The 20,654-nt window shown below is 37.4% G+C and overlaps 1 protein-coding gene across 7 annotated transcripts in view; it reads right to left on the bottom strand.

The window, feature by feature from the left end:
* LOC121311053 (partitioning defective 3 homolog) overlaps positions 1–20,654 on the bottom strand; it is a 358,770-nt gene that overhangs the window by 146,182 nt on the left and 191,934 nt on the right. For 3 of the 7 annotated variants that reach the window (XM_041243850.1, XM_041243851.1, XM_041243858.1), the window contains 6 exons: positions 17,690–17,829; positions 16,451–16,579; positions 13,510–13,548; positions 10,952–11,008; positions 8,074–8,262; positions 7,802–7,972 (listed from right to left, as the gene is read on the bottom strand). In XM_041243850.1, the coding sequence (XP_041099784.1) occupies positions 7,802–7,972; positions 8,074–8,262; positions 10,952–11,008; positions 13,510–13,548; positions 16,451–16,579; positions 17,690–17,829 (725 nt within the window). The remainder of the gene's footprint in view (positions 1–7,801; positions 7,973–8,073; positions 8,263–10,951; positions 11,009–13,509; positions 13,549–16,450; positions 16,580–17,689; positions 17,830–20,654) is intronic. The other 4 variants (XM_041243852.1, XM_041243862.1, XM_041243853.1 and 1 more) reach the window with 2 other exon arrangements.

The following is a 20,654-nucleotide window of genomic DNA, read 5'->3' as shown; positions in this document are numbered from 1 at the left end:
TGTGGTTTGTTTATGAGTTCTGTTGCTCTAATTCTGAGATGTAATATTTTTACTTATCTGTTACCTGTAACACACAACAGAGAAGATGGGGCACAGTGTTTTTATTTTTTATTTACCATATTAACAAAAATGGTTAAAAGCACAGTGTTAGAGCACATAAATTATTGCATGCGCTAGTTCTACCAAGGACACCAAGAACCAACGATAAAGAAATTCAATCCAGCACTGCTAAATCAGGGCTTTTTCTTTGAGCCCTAAACTATGGAATGCACTGCCTCCATGTGTTAGGGAAGCTGGGTCTGTGGTATTTTTAAGTCTAAACTCAAAATACATTTTTATAAAATTGTATTTTTATCTTAGTGTTTTTAATGCAACACAATTGTTATCTTTTAATGATTATTTTTGTATTTTTATGTATTTATATACAGTACCTTGTGATACTTCGGTATATAAATAAATAAAAAAATAACCTGTATAACACCATCAGCTTTAAAAGGGACTGGGCCTCAAATATGTGAAACTAAGCAAGATTACATTTTGTATGATCCTTAATGTCAAAATAACAGTGTTTTAATGAAACACAATTACCTTTACCTCACAATGAATAATTGATTTTTCTGAACTATTACGCTGATCGTTTTTATATGTGTTAACAGATTGCACATCAACATGCCTGTACCAATAAAGGGAAGCAGAAACAATGTTCTACTGGATACAGCAGCTAGACACGAAGCACAGGAAAAAGGTCACTTCAAATCAATTGTTTTTTGGGGTTCCAAGTACATAAAAGTTCATAAGAACGGGCCCATGCTGCCTCCACTATGCTTTGTTCAATACTCATGGAAATATAATTTACAAGGCCTGCTGACTGAAAACTCTCTCATGGTGCCATCGATGAACAGGATTTTCTGCATGACATCAATACAAGTAGCGATACAATGGTGCTATTCCTTTCATCAAGCAACCTGCATAGAGGATGAGTTGGCTCAAATTTCCCCTCTCCCTTGCTCCCTTTCGACTGCGTCACATTTGACTGAACCTTTAATAAATAGAGAATGTTGTTAATGTTTAACCTGCATTTTCTTGTTTGCTGGTTTTCTTGCAAGGGAACATAGTCATGGAAAAAAACAAAAAAAACAATGAACTGGCAAAGAGTTGTTAAACAGAGGTAGCATTTACAGTAAATTCCATTTCAGTGAGGTACTGTACAGTATAAGTTTGCTCAGCAAATATGGTTTATTTTATTTATTGTCAGAGCTAGCCTAAGACCAATCAAAACTAATTTATACAGATTTATGGTTTCTACGGCAACCACTACCTAGACAGAGTTAGCCTGGGGCAGAGGAAGCTAATATTTTAATTCTAACTTTATATCCAGCTGGCTAACTTTCACTAGTCTAAGTGACACAATTAAGACCAGTATAGAAGTTTAGACTAGTTTAATACACTTTTATGCAACTGGCCACAGGTTCATTCTGGGGGGAAAAAGCAATGCACTGGCAAACAGATCCAGAACAATGATGACAATGGCACACCAACTTGCCACGATAAACAAGATATCAGTTGTAACAAATTTAAGAAAGGACAATGGTAGGCACTCAGTTACTAAACAACAATAATAATAATAATAATAATAATAATAATAATAATAATAGCAGCATACAGGTTATTAAGAGTAACCAAGGAAGGAAAATAAATAAAGCGACATTTTTAAATAAAAGACAAACAGAGCCAAACTTTCGAGACACAGGTATGTTGGAGGGAACAGCAGGCGCACATCGCCACAGGTTTCCATAACATTAATTTCCCCTCAAACTTCCCCAGGTATCCTCCGTTTCTACTGTGCCTGGCAGTGCAGGCATGCAAGCTCAAGTTTTCCACCTGCCAAGGATCGATACGGCGACATGCTGGCGCAATGGGCCACTGTGTTCACCTGTCATTGCCAGGGCATCTCTATACCACCTCAGCAGGAGGCACCTTTCCACATGGCTAGGCAGCTAACCAATCAAGGGTAGGAATGAGGGATAAGAAAGATAGATAGATAGACAAATAGATAGAGAGATTGATAGATATACAAGAGAGGAATGATGCACAGAAGTGGACTCAAACTGTAGATGAAGGGATATGGACCTCCTAACAGGGAGGACCTGTGGCAAATGCATTTTGAATGTTAAGAAATGTGATGTATTGCATATTGAAATCAAGTACAACATTTAGGAGGTTTAGGAATACAAGTCTAAGGAAATTACACCTAGGCTAGAAGGTACCGAGAAGGGTAACTAGGCTGATCCCTGGACTTAATGGCATGAGTGATGAGGACAGGGTAAAACAAATCTATTTAGCCAAGAAAATAAAGATGAAACAGATAGAAGTTAGTCCCAACTTCAAATTGAGCACAGTAAGGCAAGAGAGCATGAATGGAAGCTGGGTAAAAGTTTAGAATTAGGAAGCGTTTTTTCACAGTTAAAATGCATGAAATAGCCTGCCAGGTGAAGCAGTACTAAACAATCCAAACTGATGTAGGTCATAGCTCATCCAATTCATAAATGGTATGTTTGTTAATGCTTGCTATAGCAGAAACGTTTCAGTAGAACATGTTTTCCATATACTGCCAACAGATTGACATTATGACGTTATTTATGTAACTGAGTTTAATCGATCTGCAAGAAGGCATCTATCAAAAGTCATCAGTTTGCTGCAATTGACTTCAGAAACACCATATCATTTCAGCTGTGTTTTACTGTTGAGATGAGCATCGCAGCAGTCAAGACAGCTGCTGTCTCAAAAACAAAAAAGTTGCAAACGCTTCTGTTATGGGGGTGGGGTGGGGGGGCTGAATATGGAGCACTCCTGGGAGACAACTGATCAGTTCAGGCTTGACAGCTGAGTACAGCCTTTGGTTCAGCTTTAAATCAGACTAGATGTGGATGAATTTTAGATCACAGCAAAAACTTGGGGAGCAGGAAAGTTGTCTTATAAAAAAAAATCGTTGTTTGTTGCTCTGTCTGGAGACATTTCACTCAGTGTTTTTTTTTTTTCTGGTTAGAGGGTTGCTTTGTGTGTGTGTCAGCATGCATTGTTTCACTGGCTTGTAGTTAATGTTGTCCTTTTGGATTAGATACGTTGTGTGACCTGTTTTGTTTAATTTATATTATTTGTTTATAGAGATGTCTGAAGCTTGTCCCCTCGAAGAACTCTTTTCGGTTGTTTGTTGTTATTATTACTATTCTTTTTTGGCAGAAATTAAATGCAACCTCATTTAACACAACATAGGCAGACAGGAAATACCAAGATATTTTACTTCTTTAAGTTTTATTCCCAAGACTGTCATTAATATTACTTGTCCATGTCATTGACCTCCCTTGGATTTAAAGCCAGGTTCTCTTAGTTCTTGGTAGATGTAGGAAAGAGTGCATCACTAGTTCAACTGTAAACCAGAGTACAAGAGTACATCCTTCTGCTTTCGAAAACCATCTAAAAGTCAAGCAGCTATAATATCACTAGACAAGTTGCATTTTTTCACTTGACACATTCTTTCCTTGCCCCCATTTAAACTAGAAAGGAAGGGGGGAGAAATCAACAAAAAAACAGAAGGGAGACCGCATCAAAACAAGAACAACAACCCAGGTAAGACAACCATTAAATGTATTTATCTAAATGCTAGAAGTATCAGAAACAAAATTCTAGAACTTGAAGCTACTGCACTAACAGGTAACTATGATGTGATAGGTGTTACAGAAACGTGGTTATCTGAGAGTGATGGGGACGAATATAATATTTGTGGGTATACACTGTATAGGAAAGACAGGCAGGACAGAAGAGGAGGAGGGGTAGCGCTATACATAAGAAACAGTCTTGAAGCCCAGGTGTTAAACCTGGACAAAGAAAATAAAACCGAATCAATATGGGTCAGAATAACAGACAAAAATTCAAAAGGCATAATAATAGGAGCATGCTATAGACCGCCAGATTCAGACGGTGAGCACAATAAACTGTTATACAATGACATTAGAAATGTGTGTAGCAAAGGAGAAGCCATACTAATGGGGGATTTCAACTTCCCCCAAATAAAATGGGAAAACCCGGTGGGTAGCGCGAAGGATGAAATAGAAATGGTGGAAATGACAAATGACTGCTTCCTAACACAATTTGTGAAGGCACCCACTAGAGGGGAGGCATGCCTTGATTTAGTCTTTTCAAATAACGAAGACAGAATAACTAAAACAGAGGTCAGAGAACCACTGGCAAACTCAGACCACAACATGGTCTCATTTGAAGTGTTTTTTAAATCCCCAAAAGTAAAGACTAAAGCTAAGGTTTACAATTTTAGAAAAGCAAACTATGAAGGTATGAAACAGAGACTAACAGAAGTAGATTGGAGTAAAATAGAGAAAACACCCACAGAAGAAGGATGGTTGTTCTTCAAAAATGTAGTACTAGAGGCGCAAAACAATTACATCCCTAAAGTAGACAAATCTAAATGTAAAACTAAATTGCCAAAATGGTTTAATAGATCAATTAAAAAAAATATTCAGCGAAAAAAGGCACTTTACAGAGCATTAAAAAAGGACCAAAAAGAAAGTACGCAGAAAGAGTACACAGAACTGCAAACGCAAGTCAAAAAAGAAGTTAGAAAGGCCAAGAGAGAAATAGAAATGAACATTGCTAAGGGAGCTAAAACCAATTCCAAAATGTTTTTCCAATATTACAACAGCAAGAGAACATTCAAAGAGGAGATTAAATGTTTAAGAGATACAAATGGCAAAATCGTAGAGGAAGAAAAAAAAATAGCAAATATGTTAAATGATTACTTTTCACAAGTTTTTACAAAGGAAGATACTGACAACATGCCCCACATGTCATCCAGTTCCTATCCAGTTTTAAATAACTTTAGCATAACTGAGGCAGAAGTGTTAAAGGGACTAGGAGCTCTTAAAATAAACAAATCCCCTGGGCCGGATGAGATCCTCCCAGTAGTACTCAAAGAAATGAAAGAAGTTATTTACAAACCGCTAACCAAGATCATGCAGCAGTCTCTTGACACAGGGGTGGTACCGACAGACTGGAAAATTGCAAACGTAATACCGATCCACAAAAAGGGAAACAAAACTGAACCAGGTAACTACAGACCAAATAAGCCTGACTTCTATTATATGCAAACTTATGGAAACTATAATAAGATCCAAAATGGAAAATTACCTATATGGTAACAGGGTCCTGGGAGACAGTCAACATGGTTTTAGGAAAGGGAGATCGTGTCTAACTAACTTGCTTGATTTTTTTGAGGATGCAACATCGATAATGGATAATTGCAAAGCATATGACATGGTTTATTTAGATTTCCAGAAAGCTTTTGACAAAGTCCCGCACAAAAGATTAATTCTCAAACTGAACGCAGTTGGGATTCAAGGAAACACATGTACATGGATTAGGGAGTGGTTAACATGTAGAAAACAGAAAGTACTGATTAGAGGAAAAACCTCAGAATGGAGTGTGGTAACCAGCGGTGTACCACAGGGATCAGTATTAGGTCCTCTGCTATTCCTAATCTACATTAATGATTTAGATTCTGGTATAGTAAGCAAACTTGTTAAATTTGCAGACGACACAAAAGTAGGAGGAGTGGCAAACACTGTTGCAGCAGCAAAGGTCATTCAAAATGATCTAGACAAGATTCAGAACTGGGCAGACACATGGCAAATGACATTTAATAGAGAAAAGTGTAAGGTACTGCACGCAGGAAATAAAAATGTACATTATAAATATCATATGGGAGATATTGAAATTGGAGAAGGAATCTATGAAAAAGACCTAGGAGTTTTTGTTGACTCAGAAATGTCTTCATCTAGGCAATGTGGGGAAGCTATAAAAAAGGCTAACAAGATGCTCGGATACATTGTGAAAAGTGTTGAATTTAAATCAAGGGAAGTAATGTTAAAACTGTACAATGCACTAGTAAGACCTCATCTTGAATATTGTGTGCAGTTCTGGTCACCTCGCTATAAAAAAGATATTGCTGCTCTAGAAAGAGTGCAAAGAAGAGCAACCAGAATTATTCCGGGCTTAAAAGGCATGTCATATGCAGACAGGCTAAAAGAATTGAATCTGTTCAGTCTTGAACAAAGAAGACTACGTGGCGACCTAATTCAAGCATTCAAAATTCTAAAAGGTATTGACAGTGTCGACCCAAGGGACTTTTTCAGCCTGAAAAAAGAAACAAGGACCAGGGGTCACAAATGGAGTTTAGAAAAAGGGGCATTCAGAACAGAAAATAGGAGACACTTTTTTACACAGAGAATTGTGAGGGTCTGGAATCAACTCCCCAGTAATGTTGTTGAAGCTGACACCCTGGGATCCTTCAAGAAGCTGCTTGATGAGATTTTGGGATCAATAAGCTACTAACAACCAAACGAGCAAGATGGGCCGAATGGCCTCCTCTCGTTTGTAAACTTTCTTATGTTCTATCTATCAAATGAAAAATGGGAGTGGGTTGCGTTTTGGAAAATTGGCCACTGTATAATTATGATTAAACACAAAACAAATACAAAAATAAAAAAAGAACCTGTGACTGTCTTAGGAAAGCCTTCCTTAATGGTGGTTTTTATTAATTATTGGAGTACAAAAGCAATCTCAGATCATCTCCTCAAGACCCCTGTTATCGACAGAGAAAGATGACCTTTGGTCACAAACTGTCCCAAGACTGATTTTAACCTTGTCCCAAAAGGAGAAAATAACACAAAAACTACCCACACAATGTGATCCTGAAACAGGCTGTTGTAAAATAGTTGTATTAATCATCATTAAACAGAATGTAATCCGAGGCGATCAGAAGTCTAAACCTGTGATGTACTGTGTTATTTTCTGATATTGCTTCTTTTCCTGAAAACTACATGAACTTCTCTCAGCCACAGCATATATGGAGACAGACAGGGCAGCCAGCAAAGCCTACACTGTTTGTCATTTTCTTGGTGGGGCTTCAGGCATAACTGGCATCTAGGACTTTATAACACTAGCTATGTTAAATCATTACAATAGGTCACAAGGCATGCCATGTCAGCATTTGTGAGAACCATTACTAAAAACCAAAAAAATGCATCAAATATGCAAGCATTGACAAGGGGGGGGGGGGGGGGGGGGGGGAGGTAGGGGGTGGTTTAGTCAGTAAGCTTTACAGATACTTACTGTATGAAGAAAACACAGCAACAGATTTATACCAGCATTACATTGAATACATCTTATTTTCAGTATATGACCATTTTGCAAAGAATGACACCTATTACCAATCCTATAAAGATACCAACTATTACCAACTATAAGATACTGTGGCAATGCTAGGAGTACAAAACCCATTCATTAACGCACACACAGCTTCATGATACGCATTCTATTGTCAAAAAAACACATTTCTTGTCAATATAGCCAGTGTAGTTACCTGCTAGATCAATATCCGTTACTTTGAAATTTGACACAGTTATAAAAATAAGAAAAAACTGGACTGTGACTGCACTTGTTTTGCAGTACCACTGTGTGTGCAGCATTTAATACCAGCGGAAATCACAACAAGTTACAGTTAACATTGCAGGTAGGAACTGTGTAGGTCTGCACTCACAAGTACTGTACATGCTCTCAATGATATTACTACAACACTCAGAGCACGAGCCTACCTACATACCCCAGTTATTCAATACATGGAAACAACACCTACAGGAAAGAAGTTAAGCTGCTGTTCCTGAGCTCAACCAGCCCTGTGTGACTATGACTGCAATTATGAAACCACTTGCTTAATAAATCAATCGCTTACCTCGTTCCGTTTTGCAATTCGTCTGGCAACTATCAGCTGTATCATTCCTCTCTTGTTGCCCTCGACAGACATGGACTTCCGCAGTGTTTCCATGGCCTCCTGATTGGTCTTCCCCAATAGCGACTCCCCATTCACTGCTATGAGCTGGTCATTTACTCGAAGCCTGCCGTCCTGAGGGTACCAAAATCCACAATACCGAACACCACAAACATTAAGAGAACATGAAGCCATTATCTGACATTGTTCAGAAATAACCACTGAAATGAACTTACCTTGCATGCAGCCCCTCCGTTGATAATGGACTTCACAAAGATGCCCAGGTCTGCATGGTTCTCCTTTGACCTATTGCCTTTGACACTGACCCCTAGGCCTGCAGATCCAGAGTCGCTCAGGGGGATCTCAAATGTCAAGAATTCCCGGGTACCATCTGGTGTGAGAACGAGATCTTCATCTTCTGTTTTCTGAGAGAGATAAAATATCAACCCCCATCACACTGTGCTCTCTATAATGTCTATTGTACAGCTTCCCATACCAATATCTTTTTATTCCCTGGGCGATGCATAATGGTGATCTAGAGAAGCAGTCCTGTCTGTCCAACTTTATATTTGCACATTCGGGGGATGTAGGAGCTACTTTCATACTATTTACACACATTGTAACAGTGCACAGCCTGACATATCCATGTTATAACATGGACTCCATGATCAAAACTACTTCATTAAACCTCTAAATCAAAGATTGTGTTCTTTTTAACTTGTATTAATAAGGGGATTTGTTTAAAAGCAATACTCTGTATAGACATTTATCTTTGGCAAAACTCTTAAAACACTCCTTTCATCTCACTTTCATAAAAAAAAAAAATAAATAATAATCTATATGACAATGATTTTGTGTGAACATGCTAGCCTTTCATAATGCTTTGATGGACACAACAGTCCTATTTTAATATGTGAATCCGTTCCGGAATATCAACCCCTCGCCTCCTTATAGACTCTTATCGTTCTTGCTTGTGCATAACTGAGACAGGCCTGCTGTGAGAAGTGGGAGATAACTCTGAACTGCCTTACAAAAACAGTGTTTAAGGCAAAAAGGAAAAGAGCGCTACAAAATATTGCATATACTTTATATGCTATGTTTGTTTGTTTTTGTTTTGTTTTATTATTTTTTTAGCATTTAGAAGTACTAAAGAAAATGTATTTTAAACCCTTGTTCAAAGCTTCTTTAAATACATATCATACTTGACCAGCAAACCGAAGTTGCTGTCATTCTAGGATACTATTCAGATTCTACTCAGATGCTGTATTTCCGCTTGAACCTCTTGGTTCTCCTGGTCAAAAAGTCACTATTGGATGCCGGTAAGATGCTGTTTTATATTGTAGTGTATGATCTTAGCTATCTATTCTAAAGAAGCTGGTTATGGTCATATACATTAGACACTGGATACCAATTACAGAAAACTATCCAACAGTGGCTTCAGTGCAAATAAAAATGAATGTATAGGACTACAAGCTTTCACTAATTTAAAAATAATAAAAATGGTACAGCACTATACTGGTTGTGGAATTGCTGTAGATACTGTAGTGTCACAGAGCAGGATGTCAAGTCAGAATCTGTACTGGGAAATCAAAGAAATCAACTGACTGAGCTACAGGTACCTGTTATAATTTCCAGTTGCAATAAACACAAAAATCCTTAACATTTACACTTGTATAGCAGAGTCACCATTCATGCGGGTTTACTTCACACCCTCTGGAACTGACATTTTTCAAGTTAATCCTTGGGTTGTAAAGAAGTCACCACAGGCTCCTGATTCTTGCAGGCGTTTCCACCATTATTCTCTACCCTACATAGTCATTTAAAAAGCCACATTTTTATTAATGTTCTTCATTAAAGAGAAAAAATAAAAAGTGTCCCTCGTCTGAGATTCTGATTACCTCCTTTATCAAAATGGGGCTAAAGTAGTTTACAAGCACTTTGTATTCACGCCGCTACTTTTCCAGGGCAGATGAACCACAAATAAAATCCCTTCAGATTTCTTTCTATACATCATGTCTGAAACAATTAGCAACATTTTTAAGTATTCCACACAAACCTGCATTTGTGACATAAAGGTCATTGGAAATGAATTTAGAAGCTTAAAAGAAGTCACTCAAGGATGTAATTGCTAAAAAGCCTATGAATGATAAATACTGTACATGATAAATACTGTTTTTTTTTAATGACTTGTGATAAATTCTGAATATAAAATGTATTCTTCTGATCTATTCAGACTCTCATTATGTGATCCAATTAAAATGATTTCTGTTGGGGCTAGGTGGCGATGTGTTAATGAACCAGCCTTTTCACAGTTTGAGAACTGTGTATGACTAAATGCAAGGTTCTGAGCAGAAGCAGCTTCCACAAAACACGTGGTCTCCTTGAGTTTCAATAAAGCTGAGTACGCAGGCAGGCGCCAAGTTCATTGAAGATGGAATTACTTTGAGACAAACATCTATTATAAACAAAGGACTTGCTACAGATGTTTAGGGTGAAGAGTTTAATAAATTAGCTATAAAATGTGGGAGTGCATGGCTGGCCACTGAGTTTATTACTGCATTAGCTATGCGGTATTGCTGCATTAGCAGCAATGAATATTCAGGAGAAACTTATTTTGTGTGTTGCAGAAACAAAGGAAACCCCATTACCTTTATTGTAGACTTTGCCTGGACGGAATTCTACATTCCCACAGAGATGCACATACAATGACAGTATTGGTCTACTGATACAAGGGGAACAGCTGTACGAATTTCAAACCATTTATAATGTCTACATGCTGAGAGGGCAGCGTTACAGAGGAACTATCACAGGCCCTTTGTCTTGGGACCCTTAACTGTTGTGTGGCTAATTATCAACCAGGAATAGTCTCTTGCACGAATGAGTAATCGCACATGTAACTTTGAAATCCATTCCCATTGGCCAAGACGACTCTAACTGCACACTCCAACATAAACATCGTATCAGTTCCTATGTCTCTATCCTTGATGGCATGAACGGTAGACATATACGGTAGACATGAAGTTTCTGTTATTAGTGTGTCATGCATCCACCATGCGTATTTGCTTTCTTACAGCATTCTCACACATATACCACACAACAGGACAACATTGTTACCTCAATCAGCCAATGAGTCTCTCCAGCAGCAGATATCGGCTCCCTCACTGCACGCCTCTACAGGGATATATTCAAACCAACAGGTATACCTTAGTTAAGACGTGACTCATGATTTAACATCAGGTTTTTTATGTTTTGTTTTTACGGTGTATAGACACAACACAAGCAATGCAGATAGACATTCATAAGTAGGGCATGGACGGAACACCTATCTGGTATGTATGGAGCACTCTTGAATTGACTTTTCCTTGTATGCCTCTGTCTGAACGCTTAAAGAGGAAGTAGCTTTGTATTTAGCAGGTTTTGCTTTATTTTTGTCTTGGTTTTTATGAGGTTCTAGGTTCTGTTGTTCCATCAATCTGGCTTTGAGCTTTTCTGGCCCTTTTTCAAACTTTTTCATGCTATTCAAATCTAGTGACAATGTGACCTTTCAACTCTGCTAACCCCATATCCACTATGTGGCTGTTCAGGCCTGGCATTTTGGATTATCCAAGCAAACTCAAAGCAAGGAAAAGGCAGATATAGAAAGAAATGACTACTCAATATCAGAGCAACACGACCCACAGCCACTCAAAACAATTGTAACTGCCATTAAACAGCAAGGGAAAGGGAAAAATACAACCAATCATTACACTTTCCAGGAAATTGGCATGAAGTCATTACTGAAACAATCTTAAAATAATAGTGTAGTGCTATCAGTCTCAGAACTCTGCATTGATGGTGCCTCAATGCCCAGCCTGAAAGCCTGTCTAGAATTCCCTCACTGCTGTCCCGGGTCATAACTGATACCGTCTTGCAGATTTCCAGATATAGTGCAGTATCTGCTCCTTCTAAAATGACAGTAAAAGGACTGCAAGCTCTTTCAAATAAAACCCTGCTGTCTGCCAAAATTTCAGCTTAAACGAATGACACAATTTGGAACCACAGATAAAAGCAAATGAAATAACCTGGATATAATTCTGAAAAAGGTGTAAAGTACATAATTTGATTTGATTTTGCAGAACTGGTTATGCTTGATCAGATAAATCATTTTCTATTTGGCAAGCATACATCTGAAGTCTTCAGGAAAAAAAATTAAATACGAAATTGCTCTTCCGAGAAAAATCTGTTGCAAGAATAAGGAAAAAATAAACTTTATTACCGTGCTTGCGTAAGCACTTACTTTATTTTAAGGCCCGGTCGTACGTATTTATGATATTTCCACATCCAAAAAAAAGGTTAAATTAATAGAAACAAAGAAAAAGTCAAATTTAAAAATATTTTCCTTACATGTAACCGAATTGAAAAAGCCAGTTTCAAATCTCGCTTTGAAAAATGTCAATCAGCATGTGAAGTAGTATTAAAAAAGCAACCTAAAAGCTGTCATAATAATACTGTGTCAGGCTATAAAATTACATTTCACATAAAAGGTTACTGCTGCACTGGATTACATAGCTTGGAATTTCAAAAGACAGACAAAAAAAGACTTTCCATGAAAGAAGTGCAGAGTAACCAGCATGCGATTCTCATTTAGGGTTAAACCAAACCTCAGTTTAGAAGTAGGTGTTCCTAATTGGTTCCAAATGTTCTAGAATCAGCAAGTCCCGAGAAAATACTGTCCTGCCTAAAATCACAGGACTTAAAAGGTTTACAGAATGTATCAGATCTAAAGAATGGAGCTGTGGTTACCGTATGAGATTGACTCAAGGGAAGGAGGTAACCCCTACATGAAAATGAATTTCCTTTCAGTAGAAAGAAAACATGCCTTTCTAGAAGCATATCTCACATATATTGTATTATGAGTAAAGGTTAAATAGGGTCCATTAAAGAGAGGCATCTGTAAAGGGTGTGTATTAAAACGGGTATGCTACATTGAACTGCAGCTGTTTAAAAAGCAGTTATTGATAGAGCTTGGGGGGGGTTTGTGTTCAAATATCTTTTCAAAATTCAAACACAGTGAATCAGCTGCAGAAAAAAAATGTATTGATATCATATTACAGTAAAGACATCTCAGGAGTAAAATAAACCTTTCACCTCATGGAGTTGCCTCATATACAAAAGCAAAAGAATAGTATTATGCAGCTTAAGTGATGTTATTTATTTAATATTTAATTTATGCATTAGTTATTGCCAGAATTCAATATACTGTTGGAAGCCAAGAGGAGATTCTTCCTATTTTTAGTGCATGCCAGCAGATGTTCATATTTTAACAGTGAAACGATGGTGGTATTTTGGCAAATGATAAAGGTGGTTTAGTAGTAAGTGAAGATGCCATCTGCATACTTGTTTAGTCTGGACTACTGTCCTAACTCTTTAACCCAACCACCACCACGCTTTGTATCTTTCAAGGTGATACAGCATCATGTGATAATGGCACAACACAAGAGCAACGGATCAGAATACATGGACAGTTAAGCGTTGCCAGGATGAGAAACGGCATCAAAGGATACAATGAGGTTGCAGCAGACTGGAGATGATGAGTTAAAACCGTGTGGCAATGCATGCTGTTAGAAGATTCTGCGTGCAGTAAATTGTCTCAATTTAATGGTGGGATGCAAGGGAAGCAGGCTTTTACGTACCACTTCTCTGGGACTCTGCATCTGACTTGATTCAGTATTCTAGAAGAGGTGAAAATAACAAAGAATAAAAAAACGCAAGCAAATCCACGGCACAATCCCCCCCAAAAATTATTTTACATAGGCTATTTTAAATGGAAAACATGTATCCACAGTTAATCTGGAATAGATCCAGCACAAGTTTGTTCCCTTTCAAAAAGCAAGATTCTAGTGGTAAAGATAAGACTAACTTGGATCACACATAACCTTGGGTGTAACTAAAAAGCATGTGAAAATGGCACTTCTTATTATGCACCATGTCTGCTGCAACCCATGATGCTGTGCACAGTAAGTGTAATTTTAAGCAGTATGGCCTGTTAGCCATAAATGTATTACAGTGGGACCAGAGCACAATCCCTGTATTCATGCTTGTGAATTTCGTTTTATTTTCAAGCACACTAAGTTCCATGGCAACCGACGACTAACAGACGACCAACGTCAGGCCTAATGTTTGAATTTATTTATTTATTTTTTTTGACATGTGCGATCTTCAGCAATGTTTCAACTGTATGATTCCTAGAACTACTCTACTTCTTGCATTACTGGTACCGTTATTATTTATCTAGCAGTATTAATTAAGGGTTTAAGAATTCATATTTGTCTTCGAGGTCCTTTTGGGGTTTGTAGTCACTGTACAATTGGAGATTTCAGAACTGCAGATATGCTTATGATACAATACAATGTTCTCAAAAACAGCGTGCAGTTTGCTGCATACATTTCAATGACCCTATAAATCTCACGGTATTACAGTACTATGTATATATTTTCATGCTAAGCACTACACCATTACAGTAATACTCATTTGTAGTTGGTGTCACTTGATCCAGTACATAACACTTTTTACACTCTGATGGAGTCTGATGGCAGGTTTAGTGTTATAGAGTTGCATCCCTTGAGGTCTATTCCAACTCTGTTACAACTCCCTCCCCTTGTCACCTGCTTTATCACTACACTCAAGTTTAAAAATAGATTGAGAAGGTGAAAGACATCATCTAATTGATTCCTACAGCACTCGTTCAAGCAGCAATTTAGACATTTCTTAACACTTGCTTCAAGTTATCGTGCTGTGGGTGTCTCTTGCTCTCCATTAATCTGAACTTATTTATTCAAGCCTTTTCCAGTGTCTGTTTTAACTCTGCTCAGTCGAGGTCAATCCTGGTGCTCTTGTCAAGAGGCGAAGTGACCTGTTAAGCTGTCTTTATTTCCGTACGCAATTATTAACAAATCACTAGATATAAAAAATACAGCAGAAAGGGGTCTACAATTGAGCAAGTTTATTCATTTTAGGACAGTGATATTAAAACCTGATGCTGTTTAGTGAGAGCTGATCAAGGTTACATAGTAATGAAATACGAAATATTTTATGAAACATTAGAGGTCAACAAAAAAACAAGCCCAGCTGTAACAGTGTAACTTATCTATCTGTGTATTTATTATGGTAGGAGTCACATGCAGACATCTGAATATTACTCATTTCACTCAATCACTAAGAAATACAATTAAATACAAAACATCCATATTGATTGGACCAGTACGGATCGAATAAAGTAATGGCTGTTCTGAGATTTCTTTTCAGCCATCCAGCTTTTAAATCAAATTTGTCCGATTTCTGACAGCAGCAAATCCGTTTCAATGTACAGCGTTGTTCTTGTTTTGATTTAAAGCTCTGGCGTTGCGAATAAAGGCAGATAATGCACAAATAGCAATGACGAGTCATTGAACTAAAGCTCTATGTGTGTGACAGCCAGGCAATAAATGCTCTGGTGTGGATGCATTACAGTACAATGCTTGTAGCAGTTTATTTGCAATAACCATCACTGTCAGTAGTAAAGCGTCCCTATAATCAGATTTTTATGAACAGTGTTTTTTATGAAAGCTCACTCATAATTATCGAGACGCCTGAATCCTGAAGATTGCATGGAAAGACTTGTATGTAAATGTAACAAAGCCATGCAGGTATTTGACAAACATGCTCTACATACAAATCCAAGCAGTGGACAAGCCGATCTCCCAAAACTAATCCAATGGAATACGTCAGGTACACAAGCTCCCAGACCTTGGAACCAGAGTCTATGAACAGTGAGCCAAATCACTTGCATAGTTACTATGATCTACAGTGTGCCAGAACAAGTAAATGCTTTGAGCACGAACATAACAAATAGATACAACACTGCTTTGCATTCTTACTTTCCAAAAATACAATGAATTACTTGGTGTGTTGACATTTTAAATGGCTTGTAATTTCTCATTATTCATAAACTTTTTTTTTTTTTTTTTTTTTTTTTTTTGCCACCTTAATATTTTGGCTTCAGAAGATTTGCTCTGTGCTGATTTAAATTCCATGCCAGTGATCTTCTGGCAGCTGTTGTCTTTGCCTGCTGGTGACCAGGGCAAAAGAGCAGAATGAACTTTGAAAACAGCCTGTGCAAGACAATTTGTCACCTAATTGACTTAATTAGGGCATTCTCCCAGCAAACTCTTACCACGTATTGTGATGATGAACATACAATTATGGCCAACAGTTTTGCACCACCCTACAGAATGAACTAATTATGCTTCATAAAGTTGAATGAAACCTGCTGAATAATGTTACGTTAACATATTGAATTGCACACCGCATTGTAGTTTTCCAAATACTTAACTAAAAACTGAAACGTGTGACATTTTGAAATCTAACGTTACATAATTTTAAAGTTTCTTTGATTACATGATCTTAATTAAAAATATCTAAATTATGTTCATATATTTATTTATTTATGTCTGTCTCGATCCTACAATTCTAGGTGATGCTAAACTTTTGGCCACAGCTGTACAGTATGAATGGATTGGAAATACTGTATGTACTATTTGTAAACTAGAAATCCCTTTTAAAAGGGAGAGACACCGTCCCATAAGGGAGACTCACCATCTCCCGGGGCAGGAAGGTTTCCTCTTGCCGAAGGACCGCCAGGCTGACCATGCCACCCATCGTCGTGCCCCTCAGTAAGGCCACCACTTCCTCCTGTGTCTTCCCACTGAGGTCAACGCCATTCACCTGGATTCAAGGATGAGACAATGCATCGGCCTGGGATACAGCCAAGACACGCATGCAAAAGAGCGCCACCTACGTACATGTCGCAACCACTTCAAGGCCAGTTGATTGTTTTTACCATCAAAACAGTACAGGAAGATACTAACATTACAGCAATTGTACTGCTGATGGACTAAATACATCTTACTCTGTTTTGAAAGGCCCAGGGTCCACAATCTCCACCCCTCAAAATATATCTGTTTAATTGTACATGTGTTTTGCAAGTTACCATAAAGATTATGCAAAATATCACCGTCGTACACTGTTTTGGGGCTGCCCAGATAACCTCCAGCTCAAGTTTGACAATGCCAGTTTAAGCTACAGACTCCAGTAATGGCTTCAAGATCACACATACTGTATTATATTTATATGCTTCAAACCATATTTCACATATACATATAGAATTATAGAGATGTTTCACCCAACTGATATACTGTCATGTTTGAAAAATATACACCCATTTATGATTTTCGGAAGAAGGCTGCTGCATAATGTACAATGTTTATATTGTACATCATGTATATTGCATACTATGATGTTATAATGTACAAGGGACCTGACTAAATTCTGCTAAGTCATGCAAGTTATTCAGAGCATGCATGTTCTACCCCAGGAATAAAAATACATATTTATTAATATTTAAGGAGTGTTCTTTAAACAGCTTAAATATTGAGCACTAAAAGACAGCAATAAAAAAAGCATGCCTTGTGGGGCATTCCAGCTGGCATGTTTTTTTTTTAATATCTTAGTATTGTTATATTGTTACTTAATTTTTATTTATTGTGTGGCACAAAATATAAACTTCCTCAATTCTCTATTGTAATTTCTTATCTGATACTGAGGAAAAAACTAATTGCCTAGAAAATTTAAGCTGCTAGTATAAGACAATGCATTGAGGGAGGACATCCTGGTTATTATGAGTACAGTAAGGAAATCCTTGCTGCAATTTTATGGTAAAGAATTGTGTTGAGTATAGTCATGTGCAGCCGCCAAGGCATGCCATTGTGAATGTCTGTGGAAAAGGAAACCAAGTGTGAACAGACTGAATGGCCATTGAACTGTGTCCATCCTCACCTGCAATAGCCTGTCTCCCGCCTTCAGCCTGCCATCTTGAATTGCAGCTCCTCGCGGAAGGATGTTTTTCACATATATTGGGGCTGAACCACCAATTGGAACATCTCTTGATGTGATACTAAAACCTAGACCTTCTGGACCTGAAACCAGAAAAGAACAACATAATCCATTTTTACATCAAGAGGTGAATTTTAACACATGCAATGCATCCACTCAATTACAGAATGGTGCATTTAAAATACCTATTAAGGACATTGGTCAGCATCATTAAATAAAGCAACATTTTCTACAGCACAACTATTTAGGCGTGTATCATATTAGACTTTTTATAGGCATTGTTCAATACAAGAACCAGTCAGTGCTTTCCTTGACCTACCAGTTGTAGGCATTATTCTTTGCATTTAATGACCCATGTTGATATAATCCCTAGCTACATCCCAATTTCTTTAAGCTGAAGATGCAAGTCCCATAGCTGGTTTATATGTCCCCAGGGACATGATGCTCTCCTATAATGCATGATGAAGAAAAAAAAAAAATTATTTATATGGCTCGATATGCAACAACAGTAGCTGATTTAATCCCCAATAATATAGAACTAAATTGGAGTTTATTGCAAAACTGGAGTAAGACAGAATAACCAAATTTAGAGACACAATTTCAGGGAGGTGAACATTAACCACGTAAAGCGAGGGGACTAAGGTTCAGACAACAACCTTTCTGTGACAAATACAAACCAACCAATAAAACTGAGAAACACTCAGTAATGGCTTCATATTTCTGACCTTATATGATGACCAACCACGTAATCCCATTCAAACAGTGTGATTTTAGGACATAAAATATATAACAGGTAGGAAGAGAGGCCATACTTCTCCAATGTACATGAAAATGCATGTACTGTATAACGTATGTAATTTGTATAGCCTCTGTGAATACAACTAGGAATTTGTCCCCATTACAAACTAAAAGGATCTAGCTGTTTACAGTTCTCCCAGAGATGGATGGAACTGATTACCTCAAGACAATTTTTTTAAATAAAATGTGTACACCGTATGTAGTGAATTTGTAATGTCCCTGCATTGTAAGAAAAACAGCTCTTCTGTATAGTCTCTAATTAATGAATGCCACATAGTTATTAGGTTCACGAGACAACGCTCATTACAGCTGTGCCAGTCACTGAAATCATATCCAGCCTTTATAAATGGTCATAGAGGCTCATCTTAATTAATGAGGGCCTACATGTATTGCATTCATAACACACTTAATGGAAAAGGAGCCTGTTACACCCACCGGAAAAAATCAGACCTAATGAGGAGACAGGTTTCATTGTGACTGAGACATATTGATGTCATACAATAATTACAAAGGCAATCAGTGCTATTGTATTATATGCATGTGTGAGCTCACTAAATAGTTTGATGTATAATAAAACAAAACTGATTTTTTTGTTTTCTTATGGATTATATACTGAATTAATTTGTAATGTATATGAAGTAAGAAGGTTTCTGAACAGAAGATTATAATATACAGTATGACATTTCTCAGCATTGAACACCGGAGGTTCATAATGTTACAACTGCCTTACTATAACCCATCTTTACCACTTTCTGTTTAACTTCAATTTCATCAATCCCTGTTTAGCAGGTGTGGTGGGGTATCCTGCCCCTTTGTGTATATATGTGTTTATTTATTTATTATATATATATATATATATATATACTATATATATATATATATATCTATATATATGTATATAGATATATATGACAGCGAAAAGCCATTTTTTATTTTTATTATGTACTGGTTGGCTGGACAAGCGAGATGCCATCCGCCATGGTATTGTTTTGTATTATTTATTGTTTGTAAATACCTCATGAGAATGCATTTTGACTTCATGTACCACAAAAAATACTTTGCCCAAAATCGTGGACCTGCATTTTGTATTGCTCCTTGACGGTGTTCTCTAGCAAAGAGGTTTGGACTTGAATCTTTATTTGAATCAGCTAATGACAAGAATCTAACTGTACTGCATTACAAGCATTGCTCTCTAATGGTGCAGGATTAAGTCATTAGAAGAATGTAACTAATGGCCTAGCATTAACTAATTACACAGAGTAACTGTCTGGGTATTTTGGTTAACGCAGCTATAGGATAAATGCAATTATAACCAAAAAGACCAAAACAGTACTGGAAAAAGAACATTTACAAAGCATTCATTTGATTCCACACAGAATGGGTTTCTGTTGAGTTATTTGATTAAGGCTATCATGTTAATCTTCTAATAGGCATGAGAAAGGTACTTTCAGGTCCCCCTAGGACACTTCTGAAAAATTCCTCTTAAGGATTGATTGCTTTAAAACAAATAACCTAATTCAATACAAAATAATATACACTATTGCAATAAAATGGAGATTCATATTTGTATGACAACATTTGGGGAATGCCAGAGTGCAGAAGTATACAGTATTGTACTTCTAGGACAGAATCTCAGATCTACAAGAAGGGATACAATAACACGACTTCAGTTCTAACAGGGGTGCCACAGGAAATGACACAATCCTTCAGCTACCAGTGAAGTCCGCCTCCTTATATTCTGATTAATTGTCAAAAGATAGTCTTCCATTATCTCTAATCCAAGTCTCCTGAACATACTTTGTCCTGTTGAGAGCAATGTCACATTACAAATCCCTCCACTCACCCTTTTGAGAGCAGACCTCCTAGTACAATTACAACACTGAACTAGGATGATGTCAGTCTCTGTGACGGACAGCACGTATATCCTCCTGTACAAACAGTTCCTGTTACATGGGCAGCTCGGGGCCTGCTAGTACTACCACTATCTCCTTTTCTGCTCAAATTAGTGTTCATCAGTTTATTAGAAATGGATGTTGCTTCGAATCAAAAGATTTCTTTTTGTACACAACTTAGATGGTAATATGTTACTGTCTTGTTGTAAAGTTAAGCT

This window comes from Polyodon spathula, chromosome 3 (genome assembly GCF_017654505.1).
Source record: "Polyodon spathula isolate WHYD16114869_AA chromosome 3, ASM1765450v1, whole genome shotgun sequence".
Lineage (NCBI taxonomy): Eukaryota > Metazoa > Chordata > Actinopteri > Acipenseriformes > Polyodontidae > Polyodon > Polyodon spathula.
The sequence above is the reverse complement of the archived record's forward strand: the minus strand, read 5'-3'. Positions and strand labels throughout refer to the sequence as shown.